At 51.1% G+C, this 15251-nt stretch overlaps 3 protein-coding genes across 3 annotated transcripts; 2 read left to right on the top strand and 1 right to left on the bottom strand.

The window, feature by feature from the left end:
- Positions 1–1037: 1037 nt before the first annotated feature.
- On the bottom strand, positions 1038–1815 carry LOC101736040 (chorion class A protein L12). The gene is made up of 2 exons (XM_004924907.5): positions 1765–1815; positions 1038–1461 (listed from the first exon to the last, which is right to left on the bottom strand). The coding sequence occupies exons 1-2, from the start codon at positions 1813–1815 to the stop codon at positions 1102–1104; spliced, it is 411 nt and encodes a 136-aa protein (XP_004924964.1). The 3' UTR covers positions 1038–1101.
- A 4326-nt stretch (positions 1816–6141) lies between these two features.
- On the top strand, positions 6142–6873 carry LOC101744169 (chorion class A protein L12). The gene is made up of 2 exons (XM_004924964.3): positions 6142–6192; positions 6526–6873. Exons 1-2 carry the CDS (start codon positions 6142–6144, stop codon positions 6871–6873), a joined length of 399 nt encoding a protein of 132 aa, XP_004925021.1.
- Positions 6874–7977: 1104 nt separating this feature from the next.
- Positions 7978–15043, top strand: LOC134200022 (nematocyst expressed protein 3-like). The gene is made up of 2 exons (XM_062671940.1): positions 7978–9424; positions 15036–15043. The coding sequence occupies exons 1-2, from the start codon at positions 7978–7980 to the stop codon at positions 15041–15043; spliced, it is 1455 nt and encodes a 484-aa protein (XP_062527924.1).
- The last annotated feature ends 208 nt before the right edge of the window (positions 15044–15251 follow it).

Below are 15251 nucleotides of genomic sequence, written 5' to 3'. Positions count from 1 at the left end.
ATGTGGAACGGTCCGCAAATGTTGGGAGCGAACCGCGGGCCCAAGGGATGGAATGTAGAACCCTACCCATTAAACAACTCCCCTATAGGTGTCCGATCCCCCCGAGCCCAGAACTCGGCTTGGGTAAGGGGACTACCGCGGCCAACACTGCAACCAGACAGGTATTAGCTGACTTTTTGTGTTTTGGCAGACTGGCAAATAAGCTTGCGATCTATCTGACATTATAATGGTTATTGGCATATGATATAAAGTGACCGCCAGCACCCACAGTATGATGACGCGACGTCTCTGACGTATTATCTTCATGAATTAATTTAAAATACCTCAGCCTGTATTAAACAACATTCTACTCCATAATATACACGGAGTATGTATATTATGAAGTAGAATTACAATTTTAATTTGAAATTTAAATTAATTTTACAATATAATCTTAATTATTTTATTTATTGCTTAGATCGGTGGTCGAGCTTACGGCCCATCTGGTGTAATATGATTACCTGAGCCTATAGACATCTACAATATAAATGCTGCCACATACCTTGAGACATGAGTTCTAAGGTATTGTTACAACGGTTACCCCACCCTTCAAACCGAAAACCATTACTGCTTCACGGCAGAAATAGGCGGAGCGGTGGTACCTACCCATGCAAATTTACAAGACGTCCTACCACCAGTAATTATGCAAATTACATAGGATTTGCAGGTTTCATTTTTATTACACGATGTTATTCCTTCACCGTGGAATTCATTCGTGAACATCTGTTGAGTACATATTTCAATGCACTGTAATGCACCGGACGTCTTATCCTTTAGGCCACGACGACTGCAATCTAATCTTAGTTTTTTTTAATGTCATTATATTATTTCTGACTTTTTGAATAATTTACAATTTTTTTAGTCATGGAAAACGGGTAACTTAAGCAGTAGAAGTAAATTTAATTATGTCTAGATTTAATTGATAAGATAGTCTTTAATTTTTTTGCAGGATCACCATTTAGAGACGGCAATAGAGAGTGGGATGAGAAACAACAAAATACAGTCTCAGAAAGATTTTATTTTCACATACTGTATAGATTTTTAAATCAAACTGAGTTCCACTTAGTAAATACCACGTCCACATCCGCAGATGGGGGCGCAGTGTCCGCAGATGGAGACGGCACCAGCGGCGCAGGCGGGACCTCCGAACTCGACACCACCGATGATGGGCACGCGGCCACCGACAGCGGTGACACCACCGACGGGCAGCTCACCGGCGACTCCAACGTTACCGATACCCTCACCGCCGTATGAGCCGCAGCCATCGCCGTATCTACCGTCGAATCCATTCCAGCCAGCCCCAAGACCATTCCATCCGATTCCGTAGCCGTCCCAACCAGCTCCATAGCCCAGTCCGAGGCCACCCAGACCAGCTCCGCAGCCGCAGCCGCCCAGACTACCCAAGTACTGGCTGTACACGTTCTACAAAAATAAAAAAAATATTCAAAATATAGTGTCTACCTTATCGGATCACAGGATGTTACAAGATAATAGTCTACTCGGAATATTAGTGGCCATGTCTAGTAGACCACGTCCAAATTAACTACTAAACCTGCCATGCCGCTTTCTGAGAACAACCTATCGTTCCCATGGAGTAGAGAAAGTAACTTCAAGTAATAGCTGTATCAAAATATCGGGTAATATCTTCAGAAACCATTTTAATGTGACAACAACTAAGTAATGCATGCATAGACAGCAAATTAAATTTAAAAAGCAACAACTTACTTGGATCAGGCAAGCCTGGACACAGAGCAGGAAGAATGTGAAGGTAGACATGTTGCTGTAGAGAATACTCCGATTGAATACAGAATGACTTTACTTCCATATTTCAGTTGTTTTATAGTCATTTGTTGGCTGATACTGCGAAAACATTATGTAATAACAATTATACAATTGGGAAATGTTACTTTTCATCGAATATAGATCACGTACTTTTAAATATTCTTTTCTAATACCGCTCTTAGATAATTGTATTTCGAAAATGATTGTACCTTTAACAGTCAAGTTAGGTGTGTGAGATATGACAGTACCCGGTATTCTCTGTAAAAGCTGTGGAGCTACACTGAATCCATTCCGAGGTTATTCAGTGAACCAAAATGGTAGCTAAGCTCATCTTCTTCGTCTGCTTTGCTGCTCTTGCGCCGGTCAGAAATTCAGTCAATAAAATTTAATATCGGTGCTCTAGATATCAGTATTGTAATAGATTAAATAATTTTATTTGTAACTTCAGGCTGCTTTGGGCTAGTACCTCGATCTGGGCCGCGCTGGTGCCGGTTGCGGAGGCTGTGGCTACGGTGGTCTTGGGTATCGCGGTTTGGCCAATGACATCAGCGTTGCTTCTGCTCTCTGAGCGTCCCGTGGAGGAGCCCTCGCTGTTGTCACCAGCTCTGCCGCCACCACTGGCCTGGGTGTGTCTTCCGAGAACACGTATGAAGGAACTGTGGGCATCTGCGGCAACCTGCCTTTCCTCGAAACCGCAGCGTCGGCGGTGAGTTTGCTACTGGTGGCACTGGCGATATCAACTACAGCTGCGGCAATGGCGCCGTTGGCATTATCGCCGAGGACCACGCCGGTCTCGGCTAAGGCGCTGGCTACGGTCTCGGCTACGGAGGCTACGCTGGAAACGGATGCGGATGTGGATGTGGTGGTGTCTAATGAATAGATGTACAACAAAATAAATATAACAACTTTTTCTACAATTATGCTTTTATATTCCTAACCGTCTTTTTTTCTATTGCTTGCATAGGTGGACGAGCTGTCCATCTGATGCTAAATGATTACTGAGGCCCATAGACGACAACAACGTAAATGCCACAAATCACCTTGAGACCATGATTTCTTAGTCCCAGTTTTACAGTACAGTGGCTGCCCCACCCTTCAAACCGATTCGCATCACTGCTTCAGTGATCACAGCAGTGATATGCAGGGTGGTAGTACCTAACCATGCGGGCTCACTAGAGCCTTACTACCAGATAAAAATATGCAGCTAGATAGAAACGAATTACTCATATGACAACACACAAAAAGCTTTAAAGGTTTAATGTGATTTCCATGCTTTTGAGTTCAGGTTGTTAGTGACCTTATTTCGTACCCTAATTAGTTTAGGCATTTATCGATATCGGTAAGTCTTTAGAATGGTAGATATAGTGGGATCCTCTATTCGTTTTGGGCCAATAAAACAGTTGATGGCTTCACACAAACTTTCCGTCTTTCTTAATAATTCTTTCTTAGTATAAAAATAAAACTATATGCCCAACACCCATTCGCTGTCTCTTTACCCTTCTAAAACGATCTCTCCTATATCTTTCACTCAATCATGATCCATAACGGTTCGAAGGGATTGGATCGGTTTGAAGGGTGGAGCAGCCGTTGTAACTATACTTGAGACCTTAGAACTTATATCTCAAGGTGGGTGGCGCATTTACGTTATAGATGTGTATGGGCTCCAGTATCCAGTTACCACCAAGTGGGCTTTGAGCTCGTACACCCATCTAAGCAACAAAAAATAAAATAAAAAAATCTGTAATTCGTGCATACATTACGTCAATGTTAGCAATGTGCGAACAACTATGATTGCTTGTTTTATGTGTCGCGATCATCGTCTTTTATACCAATAGTAATCATGAAGTTACGTCTAGACCATCATCTTTGTATAATGCTGTCACCCAGAGCATTGACGGCCCCTCTGGTTTTATGTGGTTACTGATGCCTTTGAGAAATAAGGTTTATAATCTCAATCGTATAATATAACTGTCGCGCTCTTCAAGCTGGAACGCATTATTTGGCGGCAGGATTATAAGGGTTTGTGGAATCTATCGGTGTGGGTATACAATAAGCCTTGTTGCCAGTCAATTCTTATATAATCGTGAACCTGTAATGAGACAAATCATAACATGTAGTTGTATTCTAAAACTAAGACTTAAAACTATCTCAAGATGAGTGGCAGGATTTACGTTGTTGATGTCTATGGGCTCCAGTAGCCACTTAATGGCAGGTGCGGTGTGATATCTTCCATACATCTAAAGCAATAAAGAAAAAAAAACACTGAAGCCATATTCGCGGAATAATAGCTATGTTTGGTCAATTAAGAAGTTTGTTCCGGATCTTCTTGGGCTATGTTCGTGAGTGGTATTAATTACGTAGCGTTTGGTTACATAATAAATATAAACCTAAAGCTTAATTCTTATGGAGAGCCATGGAAAATCCTTGACTGACTGTGGTGCATGCAACACCTTGACCAAATTCGTGGGTCCTGATCAAAAGAAAACCTGTAAAATAAAAGAAGAAGAATTGATTGTAGGAGTCGACTGATGATCTGTTTAAAACACAAAAGAAAGAGACAGCGCAGAACCTGTCGTTGTAGCAAAGCTTAGGCAGGCCTATACTCACCAGTAGATGCCTGCGGGCTGAAAGATAGATAGATAAATAGATACTCCAAAATCGTAAATTTTGTAATAATTTGCTTCAGAATCCAAACCAGGTGTTTGAGAATACAAAGTAAAATATTTAAGGGAGCTCTCAAGAGAACCTAAAAAAATTACACGTGCCTGATCATCTAACTCTTGGTAGTACTGTATGATCTGAGCTCCTCTCGAGCGGAAATATCTCAAAAGCCTGTTCAGGCCTTAAGTTTTGTTTCTGTTTCTACTCTCCGCCCTTTTGATTATATTTTTATAGAAGTGAATGATAGTTCTCACACCAGGTGAATCGACAAACTATTGAGATTCGCTGGGATCTATCTGCTGGATGTAAGCAACGCAGGATAGATCGTTTTGGCGAGGTTTGACGGGGGAAGGGGCTATGTCAAACTGGAAACGTTTGTGGACGTGTGGATAGAATGACAGTCAAAGGCACTTGGAATCTCAAGTAGCACGACAGATCCAGCGTATAATATTTACAGCATTCTGATGCCTATCAGCTATGAAGAATAATTTTGGAGCTATATAGAATTGAATTATAAAAAAAAGACAGGAGATGAACTTGTAAATGATAATCAAATCATTTATTGCCTTAAAATTTTATTATTTTTTGTCAGTACCCGCACTAATGAGGGTCGTGACCATATACGCTTTGTTTCCATTTACTTCGGTCCCGTTTGACTAGAATAATGAGATTTTAAATAATATATAAAAGGTAAAAAGGGATAGTTCAGATCGATGCCGTCCAAGGTCTAAAAAAGTAGCCTAAGCTACTCCTTATATCATCAGCTACTTATCACTGAAAGTCCCGTCAAAATCGGTCCAGCCGTTCCAGAGATTAGCCGGAACAAACAGACAGAAAGACAGACAAAAACTGTAAAAATGTTATTTTGGTGTATGTACCGTATATATATTCATATACATGTAGTAAGAAGAGGCTATTTCAATATTACAAACAGACACCCCAATTTTATTTATATGTATAAATGAACCGTCTCTATTTCAATATCGCACCACATTGCCTAGGAGTGGAGTTCTAAGGCATTGGCTGGGACGATGTGCTTCCAAATTTTCAAATATCGCTTTTGCTACGTATTAATACGTTCTGGGATTAATTCCACTGCAAGGTTTTTCCCTGAAGCTATTAAATATCATGTCTTTATCGGTGTGAAATTAATCCTTAGTGGTGATAATTGACTTGGCTGTAGACCATGGACTTGTTTTCGGGAACAGTTAAAACCCCCCCAAGATAGAAAGGTCATCAGGAGTACCGACATACACCAACGGCAGTAATAACTGGCGGTTACAGGTAGTAATAATAGTTACTGGTGGTAGAACCGCTTGTCAGTCCGCATGAATAGGTACCACCACCCTGCCTATTTCTGCCGTGGCATTTTATACAAAACTGTTACCAAGTATCCTATTCAATGTACGTGACTTTCTGTTAAGGTTCTTCCTTATATAAGCTTCAATAAAGATAATCTAGAAAACTGATGTAATATCAACGTTTTTTGTACTATTTTTTTTTTCTAATAGAACGTGCCTATTTAATAGAATAGAGGTTTCGTAATTTTAATATATACTATTACGGAATTAAAAAAAAATGAATCTAGGCTGACTAGTATAAAAGCGTTAGTTTTTAAAAGAGCCTTCATTCTGTATCTGGACGAGAAAACAAAACAAAATGTCTATCTTCGCTTTCCTTCTCATCTGCATTCAGGCTTATCTGATCCAAGTAAGTATTTACTGCATATAAGACGCTACAAATAAAATGAAAAGATTCGGTTTTCGTTTCACAGCCCACCTGGTGTTAGGTGGTTAATGGAGCCCATAGACATCTACAGCGTAAATGCGCCACCCACCTTGAAATATAAGTTCTAAGGTCTCAGTATAGTTACAACAGCTGCCCCACCCTTCAAACCGAAACGCATTACTGCTTTACGGCAGAAATAGGCAGGGTGGTGGTACCTACCCGTGCGGACTCAGAAGACGTCCTACCACCAATAATTAATCTACTCTAACATATTTTAGTATCTTTAAAATCTCATAGCATGTCCATGTGTTTTAGAACGTGTCCACCCAGTACTTGGGCGTTCTGGGCGGCTGTGGCTGCGGTGCTGGTTTGGGTGGTCTTGGATATGGCGCTGGTCGGTACGGACTCGGTGCCGGTTGGAACGGTTTCGGCGCTGCCTGGAATGGTATTGACGCTGGATACGACATTGGCGAATACGGCGGCGAAGGCTTCGGGAATTTAGGCGTCGCTGGCGAGTTGCCCGTTGTTGGTACCACCACCATTATAGGCCGTGTGCCCGTTATCGGTACTGTTAGCTTCGGTGGGGAAGCCTGCGCTGGCGGTTCGGTTTGCATAGCCGGACATTGCGGTCCTACCTGTGGTTGCGGCCGTGGGTTCTTTTAAATAGAACGCGTGCTTTGAAAAAATCTACGAATAATCAAATTATAAATTATTATTTCTGAATTAAATTCGTTTTAATTACGGCCTAATACACTAATTTGCTTTTGTTGATTGTGGAAGTTGTTTATGAATTGTTTTTTGATGGAGTCGAATGGCCAAAAAATCGAGAATATTGGCAATCTTTAGAGGAGGCCTTTGTCGAGAGACAAGCTGTTTTTAAAACCACACCGAACGCCGAACGGAATAATTGATTATAAGTTGCACTTAAATTTAATTTGTTATTAAGTAATGTATTAAGTTAGTAATTAGTAAGTCCCCACCGAATGTAGTTCCGCCTTGTCGTGGCGGTGGGGCTTAAGCGTGCGTCCCTAAAATCGCGTGCAGAGGAATCTGTGTGGGACGCCGCGACTAAGAGAACTGCGCCCAGCTCTCCTCGGCCGCCTTCGCATTCTGCGGGGGATGCCTTGAGAGGGAGCGAGGGACCTTCTCCCCACGCCCTTTGCACTGACAAAGAGTTCCATTCTGGGGATGAGGGGTTGGTTCTCGGGAGCCTGGTGAGCCAGCGGCACTTTGGTGTCTTCCGGCTGCGGGTTGCCATGTCCCCGGCTTCGGCTACAGGGGAAGGCCTTCCAGATATGGGAGGTACCGGTTCGCCGGCGTGGCTCCGCACCGCGTTGTGGGCGATGGACAGGCTTCGGCCACCGTCGGCCAAACCGTAAACCCCAGTCATGGGGAACGGGGGCTTCTGCCTTTACTGGTCGAAGCCGCGAGGATGCAAACCTCTTCAAAAATGCCCTAATCCCAAGCTCGACACCCGGCGATGGGATGTATGGCTGGAGGGTTTCCAGTCCCGAGGGTGTCATAGATCCCAGGGGACCAAACCCCTGGTTAATAAAAAGGCAATATATGATGGCACATTGTAAAAAGTTTGTACCCCAGGAGGGTACCGCCCGCGAGTCGGGCGGAGAATCCCTCCGTGCTTCCACCTCAGTGGAAGCACGCTGCCCCACGTACTCTGGGGGGGGCAACAATTGTCAGGATGAAGGGGGCTGTGCGACGGGCAGCGGAATTCCCGTCGAACCGAGGTGTTCCCCGATCGCCGGCTCGATGCGCTCTGCGCTCGCCAGCGACTCGGGTATAATCAGTCCCACCAAACCATCGGCGGGGAAAAAGAGGGGGAGAAGAAAGACGGCATTACCAATTTCCGATGACAGCTGCGCGTCATCCTCCGGCACTGAGGTGCCGGAAAAGACGATGGCCATCGAGGAGGTGACTCCGGTGGTTCCGGGGCCTGCTACGTCGGAAGACGCGATGCCCGCTCCCCAGTGGGTACCAGTGAGGAGGAGGGGCGCTGTGTCACCAGCGACGTCCGTGGAGTCGATGTCGACGTCGGCCGCGTCCCTGGCTAGCGGGGACGAGACGTTCCGGGACCTCGACCTTGCACTGGTCAATTTGGGCAAGCTGCTGTCGACTGTGGCTGCCAAGGGCGCCGAGCCAGGCAGCAGCTACCGGAAACGGCTCCGGGAGGCAGCCGCTATGGTGAGAACAAGGCTGATCCCCACCATGTCCAAGCTTTATGACTTGGTAGAGAGCCGAGAGGTGGAGAGCAAAGATCTTGTCGCTCATTGTGACTCCAGAGAGAGTCGCATCTCGGGAGATACCCCGGCCTTGCGGGGAGGGACTCCCCTGTTGCCGAGGCCGCCGCTGGCTCGCTCTGGCCCCCCCGCGGGGGCGATGGATATTGACGTGCACTTGCGGTCCGCTGTGAGTGTGACGGCGCAAATGCCAGAGCCCAATCGTGTGGCCCCTGTCCCGCTAGCGCATAGCCCCGCGCTCTCTCGCCCTCCACGTAGGGTCGAGTTAAGGCCTGCGCCGCCTCCGCGGATATCGGCCGCCCCTGCGTCTACACGGAGAGGAAGGCTAAGCCCTGCGCCAGCGCGGGCTGAAGACATCCGTTCGCCACTGGCGAGGATGGTGGATGAGTGGCCGGCGCTACCGCCGCCTCTTTCGCCCTCGCGTGCTGCGGGGTTGCAGGCTCGCGGGCCACACAACACGGCTGCTGGGATGGTAGAGGTGGACTCCCTCCCAAGCAGAGAGGAAATGGTGGCCTGTATCTCGCGGGCGGTGGCGGTTGAGGTCGGCAAACACTTTGCCGGCCTCGAGGAGATGCTCCGTTCCTCGATTGGTTCCGGAGACTGCATCCCGGCGCCAACAGCTGCAGCCACCCCGCGGAGCCAGGCCGCCCGGCCGACCTCTATCCCCACTCCATCCGCGAGGTTGGCACGGCGTAGAGGCCGGGACCAAAACAACAAGGGTACGGGTGCCCAGAATCCTGCCCCAAAATCCCAACCCCGTCCCCTTCCTGCTCCCCCGTCAAGCATGGACGAGGGCTGGACGGAAGTGGTGAAGCGGGGCAAGAAAGCAAGGCAGCAGACAGCGGCTCTGGCAGCTCCCAGAGGGGGTCGAGCGCCGACCGCTGCAGCACGAAGCACAGAGCTGGCGGCCGTAGCTGCTCCTCGTGAGAATCGAGCACTGGCAGCCAGGAAGAAGAATGGTAAAAAGAAGAGGCCGCGCGCAGCGCGGTCGGCTGCCGTCGTAGTGACGTTGCTGCCGGCCGCTGCCGAAAAGGGCCTCACCTATAATGAGGTGATGGCCCGGGCGCGCGCGGCCGTAAGTTTGGATGAAATCGGGGCAGAGGAGGGCCTCCGCTTCCGGCACACAGCCAATGGAGCGAAGCTGCTGGAGTGTCCCGGTGCCGATAGTTCTGGCATCGCGGACAAACTAGTGGCGACGCTCCGCGTGGCACTGCCGGAGGATGAGGTGCGCGTGCACAGGCCGGTGAGGATGGCCGAGATTAGAATCACCGGCCTGGACGACTGTGCTACCAAGGAGGAGGTGGCAGCCGCGATAGCCGCCCAAGGTGGATGTGCCCTGGAGAGCGTGACCGTGGGCGAACTTCGCTCAGGGTACTCTGGAGCCAGGTCGGTGTGGGCGCGCTGCCCTGTGGAGGCAGCCACTTCCTTGGCCACTCCTCCGCCGGGAAGATCGACGGGGGACCCGGGGAGACTGCGCGTGGGCTGGATAGCGGCCCACGTGCGTCTCCAAGAACCACGTGCCTGGCGATGTCTCCGATGTTTTAGCACCGGGCACGGCCTCGCTAGGTGCACTAGCTCGGTTGACCGCAGCGGTCTGTGTTTCCGCTGCGGCCAGCCGGGCCATAAAGCGGCGTCCTGCACAGCCGCCCCGCACTGCGCTCTGTGCGCTGCGGCCGGGCGCAGGGCAAACCACCGGGCGGGAGGCAAGGCGTGCTTCCCGTCCGGTGATAATACCGAACGCAACCGGCGCCGAAAATCAAAGCGCCGACAAAAGAGAAGGTTGGCCAGAGGAGCACTGGCCAACGCTGTAATCCCCGATGCGGCGCCGGTGCCGGAGGGCGGGGGCAGCGGTGAAGGGGAGGGGGCGATGGATGTGGTCCAACAGTAATGGACCGCACCTATCGCTTCCTCCAAGGAAATCTAAACCACTCCGCCAGAGCTCAGGACATGCTGTCTCAGAGCATGGCGGAGTGGTCCATAGATATGGCTGTGGTCGCCGAGCCGTACTTCGTTCCCCCAGCAAATGATTGCTGGTTTGGGGACGACGGCGGCCTGGCGGCCATAGTCATAAGAAGAGACGCGGCGATCCCCCCCCTGGCGATGGTGACCAGGGGTCAAGGGTTCGTCGCGGTGCAGCTGGAAGGGACCGTCGTGATCGGGGCGTACTTCTCTCCGAATAGGCCTACCGTCGAGTTCGGGCATTTCCTGGGCGGGATCGGGGCGATTGCTCGCCGCCTCGCTCCTCGTCCAGTGATTCTCGCGGGGGACCTCAATGCGAAGTCTGTTGCATGGGGCTCCCCCCGCTCGGACGCTCGTGGTAGGCTACTGGAGAGGTGGGCGCACGCGGCCGGCCTCTGTTTGTTGAATAGAGGTTCGGTTGCGACGTGCGTGCGGTGGCAGGGCGAGTCTATTGTGGACGTTACGTTCGCAAGCCCGGCCATCGCACGCCGTATCCGCGACTGGAGAGTTTTGGAGGGGGCGGAGACGCTGTCAGATCACCGATATATTCGGTTTGATCTCTCCGCCCGCTCCGCAGTCGCGGACGTCCACGGGGACCACCCCCGTGGTGCATCCCGGTCATTCCCCAAGTGGGCACTGAAGCGCCTGAATAAGGCGCTCCTGATGGAAGCCTCTACGGTGGCGGCGTGGGCGCCCATGCGTCCACACCCAGTCGAGGTCGAGGGAGAGGCGGGGTGGTTCCGGGACACGATGCGTCGCATCTGTGATGCGTCGATGCCCCGGATCGGCCCTAGACTCCCTAATCGCCAGGCGTACTGGTGGTCGCCCGAAATTGCGCAACTCCGCGTGGAGTGCGTTCGGGCGAGGCGCGAGTGCGCCAGGCATCGCCGCCGCCGCCTGCCGCGGCGCAACGATCCGGTTGCGTTCGCGGCGGCAGAGGCCCGGCTGCACGGCGCATTTCGCGTCGCGCAGAGGGCATTGCAGCTGGCCATCAGAAGAGCCAAGAACCAACACATGGAGGGTCTCTTGGAGACGCTGGATGAGGATCCGTGGGGGCGGCCCTATCATATGGTGCGCAATAAAATGCGCCCATGGGCCCCCCCGATCACGGAGCGTCTCCAGCCTCAGCAGCTGCGGGACATCGTCTCGGCGCTGTTCCCGCAGGAGCGGGAGGGATTTTCCGCTCCCGCTATGGACGCGCCGCCGGAATACGACGGCGAAGTCCCTGCTGAGGTGCCCCGCATAACGGGGGCGGAGCTCCGTGTGGCCGTGCGCAAAATGTGCGCGAAAGACACTGCACCCGGCCCGGACGGCGTGCATGGCCGGGTTTGGGCCTTGGCTCTTGGTGCCCTAGGGGACCGACTCTTGAGGCTTTACAACTCCTGCCTCGAGTCGGGACGGTTTCCTTCATCGTGGAGGACGGGCAGACTCGTGCTGTTGAGAAAGGAGGGGCGCCCGGCGGATACTGCCGCCGGGTACCGTCCCATCGTGTTGCTGGATGAGGTGGGCAAGCTGCTGGAACGCATTCTGGCAGCCCGCATCATCCAGCATCTGGTCAGGGTGGGACCCGATCTGTCGGCGGAGCAGTATGGCTTCCGAGAGGGCCGCTCAACGGTAGACGCGATCCTTCGCGTGCGGGCCCTCTCGGAGGAGGCCGTCTCCAGGGGTGGGGTGGCTTTGGCGGTGTCTCTCGACATCGCCAATGCGTTTAACACCCTGCCCTGGTCCGTGATAGGGGGGGCGCTGGAACGGCACGGAGTGCCCCCCTACCTTCGCCGGCTGGTGGGTTCCTACTTGGAGGACAGATCGGTCACGTGTACCGGACACGGTGGGATCGTGCACCGGTTCCCGGTCGTGCGCGGTGTTCCACAGGGGTCGGTGCTCGGCCCCCTTTTGTGGAATATCGGGTATGACTGGGTACTGAGGGGTGCCCTCCTCCCGGGCCTAAGCGTAATCTGTTACGCAGACGACACGTTGGTCGTGGCCCGGGGGGGGAGTTTTGCTGAGTCTGCCCGTCTTGCTACCGCTGGGGTGGCGCATGTCGTCGGCAAAATCAGGAGATTGGGCCTCGACGTGGCACTCAGTAAATCCGAGGCCATGTGGTTCCACAGGCCCCGGAGAGTGCCACCTGTCGATGCCCATATCGTGGTTGGAGGCGTCCGGATTGGGGTCGGGGTGCAGTTGAAGTACCTCGGCCTCATTCTGGACAGTCGTTGGACCTTCCGTGCTCATTTTCAGCACCTGGTCCCTCGTTTGTTGGGGGTGGCCGGCGCGTTAAGCCGGCTTCTGCCCAACGTCGGGGGGCCTGACCAGGTGACGCGCCGTCTCTATACGGGGGTGGTGCGATCAATGGCCCTATACGGGGCGCCTGTGTGGGGCCAGTCCCTGGCCGCGGGGGTGGCGAAGCTGCTGCAACGGCCGCAACGCACCATCGCGGTCAGGGTCATCCGTGGTTATCGCACCATCTCCTTTGAGGCGGCGTGTGTACTGGCTGGGACGCCGCCTTGGGCTCTGGAAGCGGAGGCGCTCGCTGCTGACTATCAGTGGCGGGCTGACCTTCGCGCCCGGGGCGTGGCGCGTCCCAGCCACAGTGTGGTCAGAGCGCGGAGGGCCCAATCTCGGCGGTCCGTGCTGGAGTCATGGTCCAGGCGGCTGGCTGATCCTTCGGCCGGTCGTAGGACCGTCGAGGCGATTCGCCCGGTCCTTGTGGATTGGGTGAATCGTGACAGAGGACGCCTCACTTTCCGGCTCACGCAGGTGCTCACTGGGCATGGTTGCTTCGGTGAGTTCCTGCACCGGATCAGAGCCGAGCCGACGGCAGAGTGCCACCATTGTGATTGCGACTTGGACACGGCAGAGCATACGCTCGTCGCCTGCCCCGCATGGGAGGGGTGGCGCCGTGTCCTCGTCGCAAAAGTAGGAAACGACTTGTCGTTGCCGAGTGTTGTGGCATCGATGCTCGGCGACGACGAGTCGTGGAAGGCGATGCTCGACTTCTGCGAGTGCACCATCTCGCAGAAGGAGGCGGCGGGGCGCGTGAGAGACGCACAATCCCGCCGCCGTCGAGCGGGGGCCAGGGAGGCGGATCTCGCCCAAGCCCTGGCCCTCTAAGTGTTTCGGGTCCCCCCTCACATGTCGGTCTGGGGACCGGCGAGGGGGGCCTAAGAAGACGACGTGCAAGCTGCTCTGCACGCGTTTTACGCAAGAGCATCCGGGGGATGGAAGGCCGGCTATCCTCGACCCACGCTGGTTCTGGTCCAGCGGGGTATTCCGTAGGATAGCTCACTCTAACCGGCGCCATCTAGGCGGGCTTCGGATAGCCTGCCGACCGAGAGGGCTGGTGGTCGTGGCGCCGACGACCGCCAGTTCGGCGTCCCGAGGGGGAGGGTGATGGGAGAGATGTGCTCCGCACTAAACGCTTCACTTTCCCCCCTTTGCCTCTTCATGAGTTCTGTCTCATGCGAGGTTTGGACGTTGGTTGTTGAGCGACAGGAGGTTTTAGTCAGTTCGACTCTGACATGCTCCGCCCTCTATCCCCAGTGGAGGGCGGAAGTCCGGCGATTTCCTCCTGACCAAAAAAAAAAAAAAAAAAAAAAGTAATTAGTAAGTAAAAAAGCAATAAAGGCTTATTATTATTATTAATACACTAATACTACTAATACAGTCATATGACCTTAATACACTTATACCAAATAGTATGCAAAATTCTAAGACATTCGTTCAAAGATACAGGACAAAACATATTTCGCTTAGAGCAGCTGAGGTTGCCAGATTTTTTTTAGATCATAGACCAATTTCTAAACGAAGCTCCGGTGGACCCTTTGCAGCTAAATTTCTACCATATTACCAAAACTGGACAAAAAATGTGAAGATTAGATCTAGCTATAACAGTTTGTCACACGGCTGAGTTCCAACTACAAAACAACATTTTCTGAACAACAAAAAAACGAGTAATATGAGAATTTTTTGGTTTATTTGTTAATTGATAGTAAAAAAAACCGCACGGCACAAGGAATCAATCATCATAAACATTATCAGCATCATTTCGTGTCTCAGCACTTAACACCAGGTGGGCTGTGAGCTCGTCCACCCATCTAAGTAATAAAAAAAAACAATCAAAAGCCAATTCAGACGCGAGCAATTTTAGTTGCACAGATGAACAAAGTTAATCACAGTCCTTGTGCTTACCGAATCCCTTAAACATCAAAAGGTGAATGAATGTCCACCACTCATGAGTCGTCGTGGCCTAAAGGATAAGACGTCCGGTGCATTCGTATCTATCGATGCACCGGTGCTCGAATCCCACTGGCAAGTACCAATGTTTCTAATGAAATACGTACTTGACAAATGTCCACGATTGACCTCCACCATGAAGGAATAACATCGTGTAGTAAAAAAATAAAAAACCCGCCTTGAAACAAAAAGATGTAGCCTCGATTGCTTTATGAAATAACTGGCCCATTCTTCAAGCCGAAACTCACGAGCACTTCGTGGATATAAACTGAATCGTGGTGGTTTTGGGGGCGATTAATATTTTCTACCTAATATCTACGACCAGTAAATTCAATATTGATTACAGAACCTTTCTTAATGTAGTATTACAATTATCAGAATCCTAGAACGAGGAATATCTTGGGGGATTTTGTAGTTGCGCGTCTGGTTGCAGTGTTGACCGCGATAACTTCTTTACCCCACCCGGGTTCTGACATCGGGAGAGATCGGTCCTTGGGCCAGAGTGCAGGGGCAGGATCCCACGTGAGACACGCGAAGATCCCATTTTATTTCGATGTATTTTATAATTCAATTGTTTTCTTAAATTTTAACTTG

Source organism: Bombyx mori, chromosome 2 (genome assembly GCF_030269925.1).
Source record: "Bombyx mori chromosome 2, ASM3026992v2".
Taxonomy (NCBI): Eukaryota; Metazoa; Arthropoda; class Insecta; order Lepidoptera; family Bombycidae; genus Bombyx; species Bombyx mori.
The sequence above is the reverse complement of the archived record's forward strand: the minus strand, read 5'-3'. Positions and strand labels throughout refer to the sequence as shown.

Excerpts from the sequence above, each read along its gene's own strand:
- LOC101744169 (XM_004924964.3), top strand. The coding sequence starts at position 6,142 with ATGTCTATCTTCGCTTTCCTTCTCATCTGCATTCAGGCTTATCTGATC. Across the intron at positions 6,193-6,525 it reads TTCAGGCTTATCTGATCCAA|AACGTGTCCACCCAGTACTT; the intron begins GTAAGTATTTAC and ends CATGTGTTTTAG.
- LOC101736040 (XM_004924907.5), bottom strand. The coding sequence starts at position 1,815 with ATGTCTACCTTCACATTCTTCCTGCTCTGTGTCCAGGCTTGCCTGATC. Across the intron at positions 1,462-1,764 it reads TCCAGGCTTGCCTGATCCAA|AACGTGTACAGCCAGTACTT; the intron begins GTAAGTTGTTGC and ends TTATTTTTGTAG.
- LOC134200022 (XM_062671940.1), top strand. The coding sequence starts at position 7,978 with ATGCGCTCTGCGCTCGCCAGCGACTCGGGTATAATCAGTCCCACCAAA.